A 12,460-nucleotide genomic window follows, 5' to 3' on the forward strand; every position below is an offset into this window, starting at 1 on the left:
GAGCCTGGTGGGCTGCCCTATATGGGCTCGCACAGAGTCGGACACGACTGAACGACTTAGCAGCAGCAGCAGCTAAAGCCCTGTTAGAGTCTTAGGAGGTTCTCTGTATACTGAGATGAGCACTCATCATCATCACCAGGACAATGTAGGGGTTTAATTTTGTAAATTTCTGTATATCATTCACAACCAATGGCTCTGATCTAGAGGTGACTTTTAGGATTGACTGGTTTGATCTCCTTGAAGTCTAAGGAACTCTCAAGAGTCTTCTCCAGCACCACAGTTCAAAAGCATCAATTCTTCCATGCTCAGCTTTCTCTATGGTCCAGCTCTCACATCCATACATGACTACTGGAAAAACCATAGCTTTGGCTACACAGATGTCTGTCAGCAAAGTGATGTCTCTGCTTTTTAATACCTTTTCTAGGACTCAGACTTTATTTTGGGGGGCTCCAAAATCACTGCAGATGGTGATTGCAGCCAAGAAATTAAAAGATGCTTACTCCTTGGAAGGAAAGTTATGACCAACCTAGATAGCATATTCAAAAGCAGAGACATTGCCAACAAAGGTCCGTCTAGTCAAGGCTATGGTTTTTCCAGTGGTCATGTATGGATGTGAAAGTTGGACTGTGAAGAAAGCTGAGCGCCGAAGAATTGATGCTTTTGAACTGTGGTGTTGGAGAAGACTCTTGAGAGTCCCTTGGACTGCAAGGAGATCCAACCAGTCCATTCTAAAGGAGATCAGCCCTGGGTGTTTTTTGGAAGGAATGATGCTAAAGCTGAAACTCCAGTACTCTGGCCACTTCATACAAAGAGTTGACTCATTGGAAAAGACTCTGATGCTGGGAGGGATTGCGAGCAGGAGGAAAAGGGGACGACAGAGGATGAGATGGCTGGATGGCATCACCGACTCAATGGACGTGAGTTGAGTGAACTCCAGGAGTTGGTGATGGACAGGGAGGCCTGGCCTGCTGCAATTCATGGGGTCGCAAAGAGTCGGACACGACCGAGCGACTGAACTGAACTGAGGACTGTGAGTTAGAGAATCCCAGGGACGGGGGAGCCTGGTGGGCTGCCGTCTATGGGGTCGCACAGAGTCGGACACGACTGAAGTGACTTAGCAGCAGTAGCAGTGGCACAGCGACCCGATATGTAGGCGATCACGCTGAGGTCATTTTTCTTTTGTTGGGGCAGGGACACGAGGGGCCAGGAATGGTAACCGCGAGCGGGAGTTTACTCCCACCCTCCGGATTAGAAAGCCAGCGGATTAAAGCTTGTGTGGTCCAGGCTGCAATTAAGGCCCGTGGTCCTCGGCCGCGCCTCGCCCCTTGTGAGATCACCCTGACTGAAGACACCAGGGGAGCTCGTCCACCCACCCCGTACACCTGCACCGAGAGGTGCAGATTCGGGCCAAGGCGGCGCGGGCGGGAGTGTTCTCCCTGCGCGGCACCCTGGACCCCCTATCCCGCCCCGGGAACCCCCAGGCAGATGCGGGCGGCGGAGGGGGCAGGGTGCGCTCTGCGCCCGCGCATCTCCGGAACCTCCCAGCCAATCCCCAGACGCCTGAGAGGCAGGATGAGCCCCAACAGCTAGAACTCCAAGCCCCGCGACCCAGGAGCTGGCAGTGGCCCCCGCGCATGCGCGCCGAAGCTGTCCGCTGTTTGGACGTTTCCATGGCGACCAAGTCGGTTGGCTGGTCGTCCCCTAGCGAGAAAATGAAGCTCAAGAGCCTCCTGCTCCGGTATTACCCGCCAGGTACGGGCCGGGCCCCCTCTGCTTTCACGTGCAGGTCTGCACCGGGAGGGTCTGGGGCAGAGGAAAAGTGCTGGGGCCCGAGCGGTGGTGTCCAGAGCGGGTGATCCCTAGGGAAGCCTGATGTTTCCTAACTTGCGCTCTTCGCTGCTTCGGATGCTGTACTCGGGTTCGCAAAACTTTAAAAAAAAAAAAGACTTTTTTTTTTTTTTTTTTAAAGAAAGTCCTTAATCTTTTAAATGGCTGAGTTGTAATGCTTTCTGGTTACTTAGGAACGAAGTGGAAGGGGAGGGAGAGGGGGCGATTAGTGATGTTGTGGAATATTGTTTATGAAAGGGAAGACGTTGACAAAGGTCACATTGTTTTTTATTTTAAAGGCACCAGAATGATCAAGTAAAGGTTTGTTGAGTATGGGAAGAAAAACGCATACTTAAAAAGCATATTACCTTAGTGACCGAATTCCAGACTGTACATATCAATCCACTGACACATTTACTGAAGCTCTACCTGTTGGCTCAGATGGTAAAGAATCTGCCTGCAATGTGGGCGACCTGGGTTTGATTCCTGGGTTGGGAAGATTCCCTGGAGAAGGGAATGGAAACTCACTCCAGTATTCTTGCCTGGAGAATTCCATGGCAGGCTCTTGTAGGTGGGCTGGCAAGGAGTCGGACGGGACTGAATGACTAAGGCTTTCATTTTACTGTGGACACTTTGTGCTCTTGCAACATGGGGCTTTAAAAAGTTCCAGTGAGCTCAGGAACTATGAAATAAACCCAGAGAATGCTAGAATGCTCTAGTTTTAGAGTAGGCCGTTGCTTCTTGGTCTTTTGGCTAAAATCAAGTGTAGAGTAGGACACTCTTGCCTATCCCTCTTGACCTTTAGAGGATAAGTGAAGTCCACTGGTCATACAGATTGACAAGGATAGAAATAGGAGCAGAATTCTTGGCGTCTAATTTGGAACTCACATTGAAACTAAAAATATAAAGTAAAAAGTCCTCAAAACTTGCCACAAGGCAGTAGAAGACAAAATCCACTTGCTCAATGAAAAGTCTGAACAAAAACTATCTTTAAGATGTCAAATGGGGGGCGATATCACTTTGGACTGGTTTGATTTAGTATAACTTTGGGAGGGGTGGGACTTAAAGAATTTAGCACTGAATATCTCACTGTTCACAGTAATGCATCCAACTGCTTACTCACAGTCTCCCTGAAGACGTCTAATAGGCACAGACCTCATGGGTCATTTTCTCCAGTCCCCTCCTAGTTATGTAGCTCTTTCAGGCTGGGCCCAGTCCATCGATGGCATCACCACCCCATCCACTTTTTCTGGCAGAAACCTCAGCCATCCTTTGTTTCTCTCTTGTGATTCACTGACCCTCTCTGCACTCCCACACCCAGTTCATTAACAAATGCTGTCAGCTCTACTTTCAAAGTATTTTGTGAGTCTGTCACATTCTTCTCATTTCCTTGGCACGAGTTCCTTGACCCCACACACTTTCCTGCTTTCACCTCTATCCCTATCTCCATCCCACCTGCCAGCGCTTCTTCTTCCTTCATCCCTGGGCTTGTCAACTGGATTCCTGGTTTAACTCCATCCTCCACAGTCTGTATGTCACTAACAGCCAGTGGAATCTGGACTCAGCATCTCCAATAGTTTTTCATTATATTCAAAATAAGATCCATACTCTGTAGGATTTAGCTTACACTCACTACACTTCAGATTTCTTTAAATGCTCTTCCAAGACTTCATGGAGGGCATTTCACTCATCAGTCTCTCTTTCTGGACTCAGACGTCCCTAGACTTTGGCCACTTTTCTTCATTTGGTCTTGATCAGTGTCACCTACTCAGAGACCCTCCATTATCACTATTCAAAGAAGCACTTCCCCTCATTGATCTTACTCTCAGCCATTTTGTTTTATTGTCTTTTATTTATCAAAGTACATTTATTGTCTGTGCTTTGAATGACTCCCTCTTTCCCATAAAATGTAAGCTCCATGAGAACTGAGACCTCGTCTCTTCTTCAGCTGTAAAAGAGACTCTGGCTTATAGGAGGCCCTCAGTGTTTATGGAGTGAGTTTATTAGTAAATGAATGTGTATCATAAATGAGGTTGATCCAGACATAGTACTTGTGATTTTAAAATAAATGTTTAAAAACTCAGGAGATCTTCCTTCTGCCTCCCTGCATGAGTGCAACTTTGACATGAAGCTATTAGCAAGTTTGTAGTAAGGACACTCAGTTTTTTTCCCTCTTAAGTTTCCAATTAAAATTAATTAAAAGAATAACTGGATATCAGCATGTGAAAATGTGGAACTTAAGGATGTTTGGTTTTGATTTGTTAAGGCATTAGTCAGGTGGTGGTAATAACACTTATCCCATACGTCTACTGACTCCCTTTAGCTAGTCTCTCAAATCTCTCTTGGGAGTGAACCTCTTTGAAAAGAATGTTGTCCCCAATTTCTCTTTTCCCTTTTGTCTTGAACTCACTCCTATCATGGTTTCACCCTCACTGATCCACTGAAACTGTTCAAGATCCTCAATGATCACCTCCAGTAATGCTGAATCCACTGGCCACATCTCATCTCAGTCTTTGTCTTTTTTGACCGGGCAGCAGCACTTGATCCATTGGCTTCACTCTGCCCTCCTGTGACTTCCAGGACACACGTTCCATGTTTTCTTCTGCCTCATTGTCACTCCTTGGTCTATCTTGTTCACTTGTCCTCTTCTTTCTGATCTTAATGTTGGAGTGTCCCTGAGTTTTGTCCTTGGACTTCTCCCCATCCGTCCATGGTCATGCTCAGTCATGTTGGACTCTTTGTGACTCTTTGGACTGTAGCCCACCAGGCTCTTCTGTCCATGGAATTTCCCAGGCAAGTATACTGGAGTGGGTGGCATTTCCTCCTCCAGGGACACCTTCTCAGCCTAGAGATTGAACCCACATCTCCTGTGTCTCCTGCATTGCAGGTAGATTCTTTATCTGCTGAGCCATTGGGGACTTCTCTAACTCTATTCATTTGCTGGACAGTCTCATCTATTCTCAAGGCTTAAACATCATCCTGAGTAGTCCTAAGTACCTGACTGCCTGCCTGGTTCTTCATTCAGATGTCCAACATAACATCTCACATGGGGCCTCTGATGGTCCACCTCCTGTCAGTCAATGGAAGCTCCATTCTTCCACTTACTTCTGCCAAAACCGTAGACTTGTCTTTTTCTCCTTTCTAGCTCACTCCCTGTTTGGTCCAGGGACAAACCCTGCCAGTTCACCTCCAAAATATATACAGAGTTCAACAACTTCTCTTCAGAATCATGGCCACCATTCTTTTTATTGCTAGAGGCTCTATACTTGCCCCGCTTCTGTGGAGGTGAGTCTGTTAAAGCAAAAATCTGATTACGTCACCATTCTTCTCCAGCCCTTCAGTGGCTTTCATTTCTTTTAAAATGGAAGGGCCATGATGCCCAAGACCAGATAGGATGCACCCGCTTTGGCCTCTCTGACTTCACTCCCCCTCCAGCAACACTTCTCTGCTTTGTGTTCCTCGGGTGGGCGAGGCATGCCCCCAGTCAGGGTCTCTGCAGTTGCTGGTTTTTTGCTTGGAATAATCTTCCCCTGGATATTGTTACTTTTAGCTTCTTTAGCTTTTTTTTTTTTTTAAATAAAACATAAGTAAAATGAATAAAGTAAAGTCCCCTCCTTCCTAGAATTTGCAACTTCTCCTCATGGTATTTCAGAACCCTCTTCCTTGCTTTGTCTTTGCTTAGCATTATCTCAATTCAACCAAAATAAATTTTACTTTTTTATCTTGCTTAGTCTCCCCGACTAGAATATCAACTTCATGAGGGCAAGGACTTTGCTAATTTCACTTACAATGGTATCTGTAGCTCCTAAAGTAGAACCTCTAAATGAGCCTCTAGTAGAGCTGGGTGCATAAATGAGTGCTCACATATTTGTTAAATAAATGAACAGTTTAAATGAGATGATGTGGGTTAAGCAGAATGTGTAGAATCCACCTTGAAATGTGAGTGGGTCAGACTCTAAATCCAGAATTCTAAAAGCAAGTAAACTCAAGTAAAAGCTTTAGACTCATGGTTGTATGATTATCTTATAATAAATAAGATCATCTCACTTAGCATGTTAGATACTTAAATTCTGATCTTTGGAAAGCCACATGATATTGCAAGTTTCCAAGGTACTACTGAATAGCAGGTGGGTGTTAAATAACATTATCAAATAGGAAAAGTATGGCTCACCACTGAATAATTTTCATGTTATCTTTATCCCTTCTGTGCATAAAGCAATTATGTTTCACCTCCTAATCTTTTAATTTCAGTCCTCCCACCCTCTTTTGAATAGCATATAGGTCAGGAGCATTCTTTTGTTGGCATCCACTGAATAATTCCTCTCCCTAACCTAGATTCCCGAAGACTAAAGGAACGTAGCAGTAATGTGGGTAATCAAACTTGGGGCTTTCCCTATTTTTTATTCTTCAGAATCTCGTTGCTTTGTGAAGAGTAGGTGTTGAATACATGCTTTTCAGTTGACTCAGGTATGACGATCTTTGTCATTTATTTATTGCATGTGGGCCCCTTGTTCTTTGGCCAGAAGAAGGATCTAAATAAGCGGCAGGGTGAACTGGTTGGTATTTTGTGCGCTTTAAAGGTTTCTGTTGATTGAATATGAGCTGGGTAAGCAATACTATTTTACCTTTTGAAGCTTGGCCTTTTGGTACATTGCAGATTTGGGGAGGGGTGGTCATCTTCTTACCCAAGTGTTTTGGAAATCACACATTACCTATGGTTCAGCCAGGAGAAGATCAAGAATATTAAGATACTGTGTGAAACAGTCTCTGACGAACAACGTGTATTCCTGGAAGCATCTTTATCTATTTTCTGCTTGTACTTTTCATTGCACACGTCACAGCCTCTTGCTGGTATTGGAGTTCAGTGAGCATACTGCCGTAATGTCTTGTCACAGTGAAGCAGTCATATAAATGTACACGTTTCAGATTTTGCACTCTATTTTCTGGATTCATTTTTACAGAAACCCAACTAATTTTTAGTAGTTGGCATACAAATGTTTAACGTTTTTCATCTTATTAAGAATAAGATAGTTGTGAATAAGGAAAACAATTTTGCTAATTTGCTTGCTAGATTTTGAAAATGCACCTATTTAGGAAAATGGATTATGCTGTGTGGGCTCTGAAGTGCTAAGTTCTTTCCAACCTTTCTTTGAGTTATGAGTGATTATATTACTTAATGTTACATTATTTATTTACTCAATTATTTATTGAATATATGCATATGTTTTATGTTGAAAAATTTCAAAAATGGAAAAAAAAGAAAAAATTGTATCTAAGTAGGTTAACTTTTGGCCTAGGCTGTCATCATAAGTGTTTTATAATATATTTGTTTATTTTTTAGGAATTATGTTGGAATATGAAAAAAGTGGACAATTAAAGACCAAATCCATAGACTTGCTTGATCTTGATCCCAGGTAAGGTAGCTATATAATGCAGCATGTATTTCATATCCAAAATCATTATTGGGAAACCCTGACATAGGATGGTGTGTAGACAAGCTCATAAAACTACAGACAATACATTACTAAAAAAATTGTTCTGGGTGTATTATTTCCTGTTTGTTTCAGTGAGTTTTATATTAGTGTCTTGCTGAATGGGCTTCTGGGGTGGCTCAGCGGTAAATGTAATGTAAATGCAAATGCTTGCAATGTAGGAGACACAGGAGATGTGGGTTTGATCCTTGCAATGTAGGAGACACAGGAGATGTGGGTTTGATCCCCGGGTTGGGACGATCCCCTGGAGGAGGGAATAAAAATCACCCCAGTATTCTTGTCTGGGAAATCCCATGAGCAGAGGAGCTTGGCGGACTACAGTCCATGGGGTCCCCAAAAGTTGAACATGACTGAAGTGACCATACGTGGCTCTTGCTGAATGAGGAGGGCATGGAAAAAGGATTATCAGTCTGTCCTTTTCTTCTTCCCAAACCAACCTTATTTAAAAAAATAAACCTTTTGGTTTGAAAATCTGTTTTGATTCATAACATTTGTTGAAAATCTTTCCAAGAGGCATTATTATCTTTTGAATTCTTATGCAGGTCTAACTCTGTTGACCCCTGAGTTTTTCAAAGTCATCGTCAGGAACCATCTCTGATTCATTTCCATTCCAAATATTCACTCTTATTCTGAAAGACTGTATTGCTTGAGAGCTGGCACCATATCTTGGACATTCCCTGAGCCTAACTTTTGGCAAGTAATCAATGTTAATTGAATAAAGGGTCTCCTAGTTCAGTGCCTTGCACAAACCTGGAGCTCAGGACATGTTTATTTATGAAAAGGAGGATGCCTATTAGACTATGCATTTCTAATGCATATGCTGAGACAGAAGTAGGCGAGTACAAGGTTGCTGGGAGGTGACCCCAGGACAGATCAGAGAATTAGGCAGGGTTGGGCAGAAGGGGAAATGGCCAGGCTCAAGGGCAGAAGTGGCCAGGCTCTTGTGTGGCGCTCTTGCTTAGCCAGGGGCTGAGGGCTGCAAAGAAGAGCAAGCCCTCGGCTCAAACTCTGATGTGAATCCTGAAGGAGCTGCAACTGGAGGCCGTTGGCCAACCTCTCCCACAGCAGCCTGGTCCGTGAATCCTTTCTTGATTTGGGGATGTGTTTTGCAAAATGACTCTATTCTGGATGTTTTGTGGTATACAGACATTATTATTTGTCTTGAATTAATATTCTGAACTAGCAAAATTTACTAGAATTGCTGCAGATTATTTGAATGCTGGAGAAACTTGCATCTGTATTTTTCACACTGGTTCTCTTTCAGGGAGATAATGTTATAGCATTAAGAAATTAATAATCATGATAGTTCTTTGAATGTTTTAGTGAGGTACTTTCTCTTTCCCCCAAAATACAGCAAATTAAAACTTTCTGAACCTCAGTTTCTTCATCCCCGAAATAATTATGAAAAGCACTAAATTTTAGAGGGTTGTTATAGGATTACATGGGAGATCATAGGTAACAAGGTAAGTAAAGTAGGATTGGGCAACTTTAATATATATTTTTTTTAAAAAAAAGAGAGAAACAGGAAAAAAAAAATAAAAGAGCTCTTGTTTAGAAGCAGCACTTGGCCTTCTTAGATGAGCAAATCAGAATCTTTGCACACCTTCCTCGAGCAAAGTCTCAGGTAATGGAAAGGCATTGAAGAGAACCCAGGCAGCTTTCATCCGTGCCAAGATGCTCTTTATTGATTTCTGTGATTTTTCTTTGCCCTGGAAATCTCTTGGTGAACATGATGATGCTGTTGACAATTTATAAATCTTGAACTTCATAAAGCAATGCAATCTTTCATGTAGTGAATGTATATGCAATTTCTGACATAGAAAAAAGTAACTTTTTATTTTTTGATGAATTTCAGTACAGATGTCAGTGCATTAGTAGAAGAGATACAGAAAGCAGAACCTCTCATCACGGCTTCACGATCAGACCAGGTCAAACTTTTAATACAGAGATTACAAAATAAACTCGGACAGCACAGCAACCACAAATTCTATCTGTTTAAGGTAATGCACGTTTAAAGATACTAAGTAGAAGAACTTTAATGAATTACTTAATTCTGATAGTCTGAAATAAAATATAAATCATGTTTTCTTTCAGGTCCCCCACATTTTTGCTAAGACTAAATCTTAAATGTTTGTTGAATGAATGAATAAAATTCAAAAATTGGTTTCTTGACAGGTTCAATAAATATTTGCATTAGTAACTTTAACTTTGCTTTATAATGATAAGTCTAAAGAATAATCATTAAAGTAGCTCTAAGTTATTGAATAATTAAAATTTTTTTCCAGTTGGAGTAATATTAAGATGTATTTCATGGTGTATCAACATTTCAAATTTTTTGCTTCCATATGAACTAAACTATATTTCAGTAAATTATTTATTGATATGGATTGTATAATAATTTTAATTCCATAAAGATATGCTTATTTTCATCTATAATCTTGGCAACTAAATTAAAATAAATGTCATTTATTACTTCAATAACAGCTTTCATTTTTCTTTATTATTTAACAACATTTAATGCTTTATTCTAGAAATTATTTATATTACACTGATTTTATTTCTTATGACTTATATGTACTTGTTATTTATATACTCAGCATATTTTGTCTGATGTGAAGTATTCAACAATTTTCTGTATTCCTTCTTTCAGCTTAGTGAAAGATGGTCATTCTTGTAATAATTCTTTTTCCAGCAGGTGGCACTATTTTACTTCAAATATGAGCTCTATAACTTAGATGGCCTTGAAATTTATCTTTCAAAGGGAATATTTTGATAGTGAAGGAGGACACTATTAATAGTTACACTCTGGCAGTAGACATAATTAGGACTGTTCCAGTCTGGCCAGTCATCCTACCTAAAAACAGATGGTCCAATTTAAGTATATTCATTCAATAAATATAAAGCATCCACTATGCGCTAGGCAACGTAGGGATGGGAATATAAATTCCATGACATATCCCGACTCTAAAGAAGCTTTAAGATTCAAAAAGTAATAATTCATTGTTAATCTGTATTTGCAACATCTTTGGTTTATTTCCTATATATACTGTTTATACATATATACAAACCATGTACAATATGTGAAAGAGAATATAAATTAGTGAAAAGACCCTGGTGCTGGGAAAGATTGAGGGCAGGAGGAGAAGAGGGCAACAAAGGATGAGATGGTTGGATGGCAACATTGACTCAGTGGACATCAGTTCAAGCAAACGCTGGGAGCTAGTGAAGCACAGGGAAGCCTGGTGTGCTATAGACCATGGGGTCGCAAAGAGTCAGACACAACTGAGCAACAGAACAACAGCTATTTGTATCTCATAGCTATAATCTATCTCAAGGCAAATTGATAGAAAACATAGAGTTGATCATGCTTCTGTAATTATTTGTAACCTCCAGATGTTACTGGTCTTAATAACAGGAAGTCCTATGTATTTTCCTCCTTTGTTCAAATATTGGATACTATCCATTTATTGTGTATAATTAAGATGCATTTGAATGTCTTCATTGGTTGGAAGTTAAAATGAATGAGCTGAATAATTTTGTTCGAGTTTGAAATAAATGGTGTTTTCTTTTATTGAAGGTTCTCAGAGCACATATACTGCCACTGACTAATGTTGCACTTAATAAATCAGGCTCATGGTAAGGTCCTCTGTTTATTAAAAAAAAATTATTGAATTTATTTTCTTAGAGCAGCTTTAGGTTCACAGCAAAATTGAGCAGAAGGTGCAGAGATTTCCTCTCTATGAATAACTTCTGCCTTGCATCCCCACCCCCCAGCAGCTTCTGTCACCATCACCATCTCCCACAGAGACCTACATCTGTTGCAACTGTTGAGCTATATTGACCCGTCAGTATCACTGAAAGTTCATAGTACTCATTAGGGTTCGCTCTTGGTTTTGTACATTCCGTGGGCTGGCAAATGTATAACGACATCAATCCAGTGCTATGTTATCACACAGAGCCGTCTCAATGTCCTAAAATCTTCTGTGCACTGCTTATTTATTTCTGTGTGTATGTCTATTTCTGTTTTTTTTTTTTTTTTTAAATTTCCAGTTTTTAACAACCAAGGGATACAAATCTTTTTTTAAAGTAAAAATTGCCTACCCATAATGTGAGGAGGGTATGGCAACCCACTCCAGTATTCTTGCCTGGAGAATCCCCATGAACAGAGGAGCCTGGCAGGCTGCAGTCCATGGGGTCGCCAAGACTCGGACATGACTGAGCAACTGAGTGCTGGCACCCATGATATATGCAACATGTTGATTTGATACATATGCATAGTGAAATGTTTAGGATAGTCAAGGATATTAACATCTTATCTCCACAGGGTTACCATTTTTGGTGGGCCTGAAATCTATTCTGTCAGGGTATTCCCAGTATTCATCACAGTATTATTACCTACAGTCATCCTGGGTGTACAGTAGATCTCTAGACTTACTCCTCTTACATAACTGCAACTTTGTACCCTTTGACCAGTGTTTCCTCATTTCTCCCACCTCCCCAGCCCCTGATAACTACTGTTCTGCTTCTGTGAGTTCAACTCTTTTGTTGCTCTTGTTTAGATTCCACATATACGTGAGATTATGTGACATTTGTCCTTCGGTGTCTGGCTTATTTCACTTAGCATCATGTCCCTCAGGTTTGCCCATGCAGCAGCAAATGGCAGGGTCACCTTCTTTCTCAAAGGTGAATAATATTTCATTGTATCTATCGATCTGCCTATAGATATATACCACATTTTCTTCGCCTGTTCATCCTTTGGCAGATATTCAGGTTATTTCCATATCACAGTCATAGTGAACAGTGCTACAGTGGACATGGGAGTATAGGCATTTCTACAAGATCCTGATCCCATTTCCTTCAAATATATGCCCAGAAATGGGATATAGTTTTAATTATTTTGGTAACCACCATACTGTGTTCCATAATGGTCATACCAATTTACACTCCCCAAGAAGCTAGGAGGAAAATACCAAGAAGAGAAGGAAAAATATACTGCCTTGTTAACTTTCCTGTTTAGTTGGGTTTAGATAGAGGAATTTGTTTCACCTTTTATCACCACCACTTGACATGAAGACTGGTTTTTCAATGTTGTGCATTTTTTCTGTACTTGGGATTTTTTTTTTTCCCCTAATGGAATATTT

The 12,460-nt window shown here is 41.0% G+C and overlaps 1 protein-coding gene across 3 annotated transcripts in view; it reads left to right on the top strand.

The window, feature by feature from the left end:
* The first annotated feature begins 1,549 nt into the window (after positions 1-1,549).
* Positions 1,550-12,460, top strand: part of DAW1 (dynein assembly factor with WD repeats 1) — a 35,597-nt gene continuing 24,686 nt past the window's right edge. Inside the window, exons 1-5 of one of the 3 annotated variants that reach the window (XM_024975504.1) lie at positions 1,669-1,752; positions 6,239-6,294; positions 7,169-7,241; positions 9,175-9,319; positions 10,897-10,955. In XM_024975504.1, coding sequence (XP_024831272.1) covers positions 7,174-7,241; positions 9,175-9,319; positions 10,897-10,955 — 272 coding nt within the window. In that variant the 5' untranslated portion in view covers positions 1,669-1,752; positions 6,239-6,294; positions 7,169-7,173. Of the gene's footprint in view, positions 1,753-6,238; positions 6,295-7,168; positions 7,242-9,174; positions 9,320-10,896; positions 10,956-12,460 lie in introns of all 3 variants that reach the window. The other 2 variants (XM_024975508.2, NM_001075930.1) reach the window with 2 other exon arrangements.

This window comes from Bos taurus, chromosome 2 (assembly GCF_002263795.3).
Source record: "Bos taurus isolate L1 Dominette 01449 registration number 42190680 breed Hereford chromosome 2, ARS-UCD2.0, whole genome shotgun sequence".
In the NCBI taxonomy this organism is placed as follows: domain Eukaryota; kingdom Metazoa; phylum Chordata; class Mammalia; order Artiodactyla; family Bovidae; genus Bos; species Bos taurus.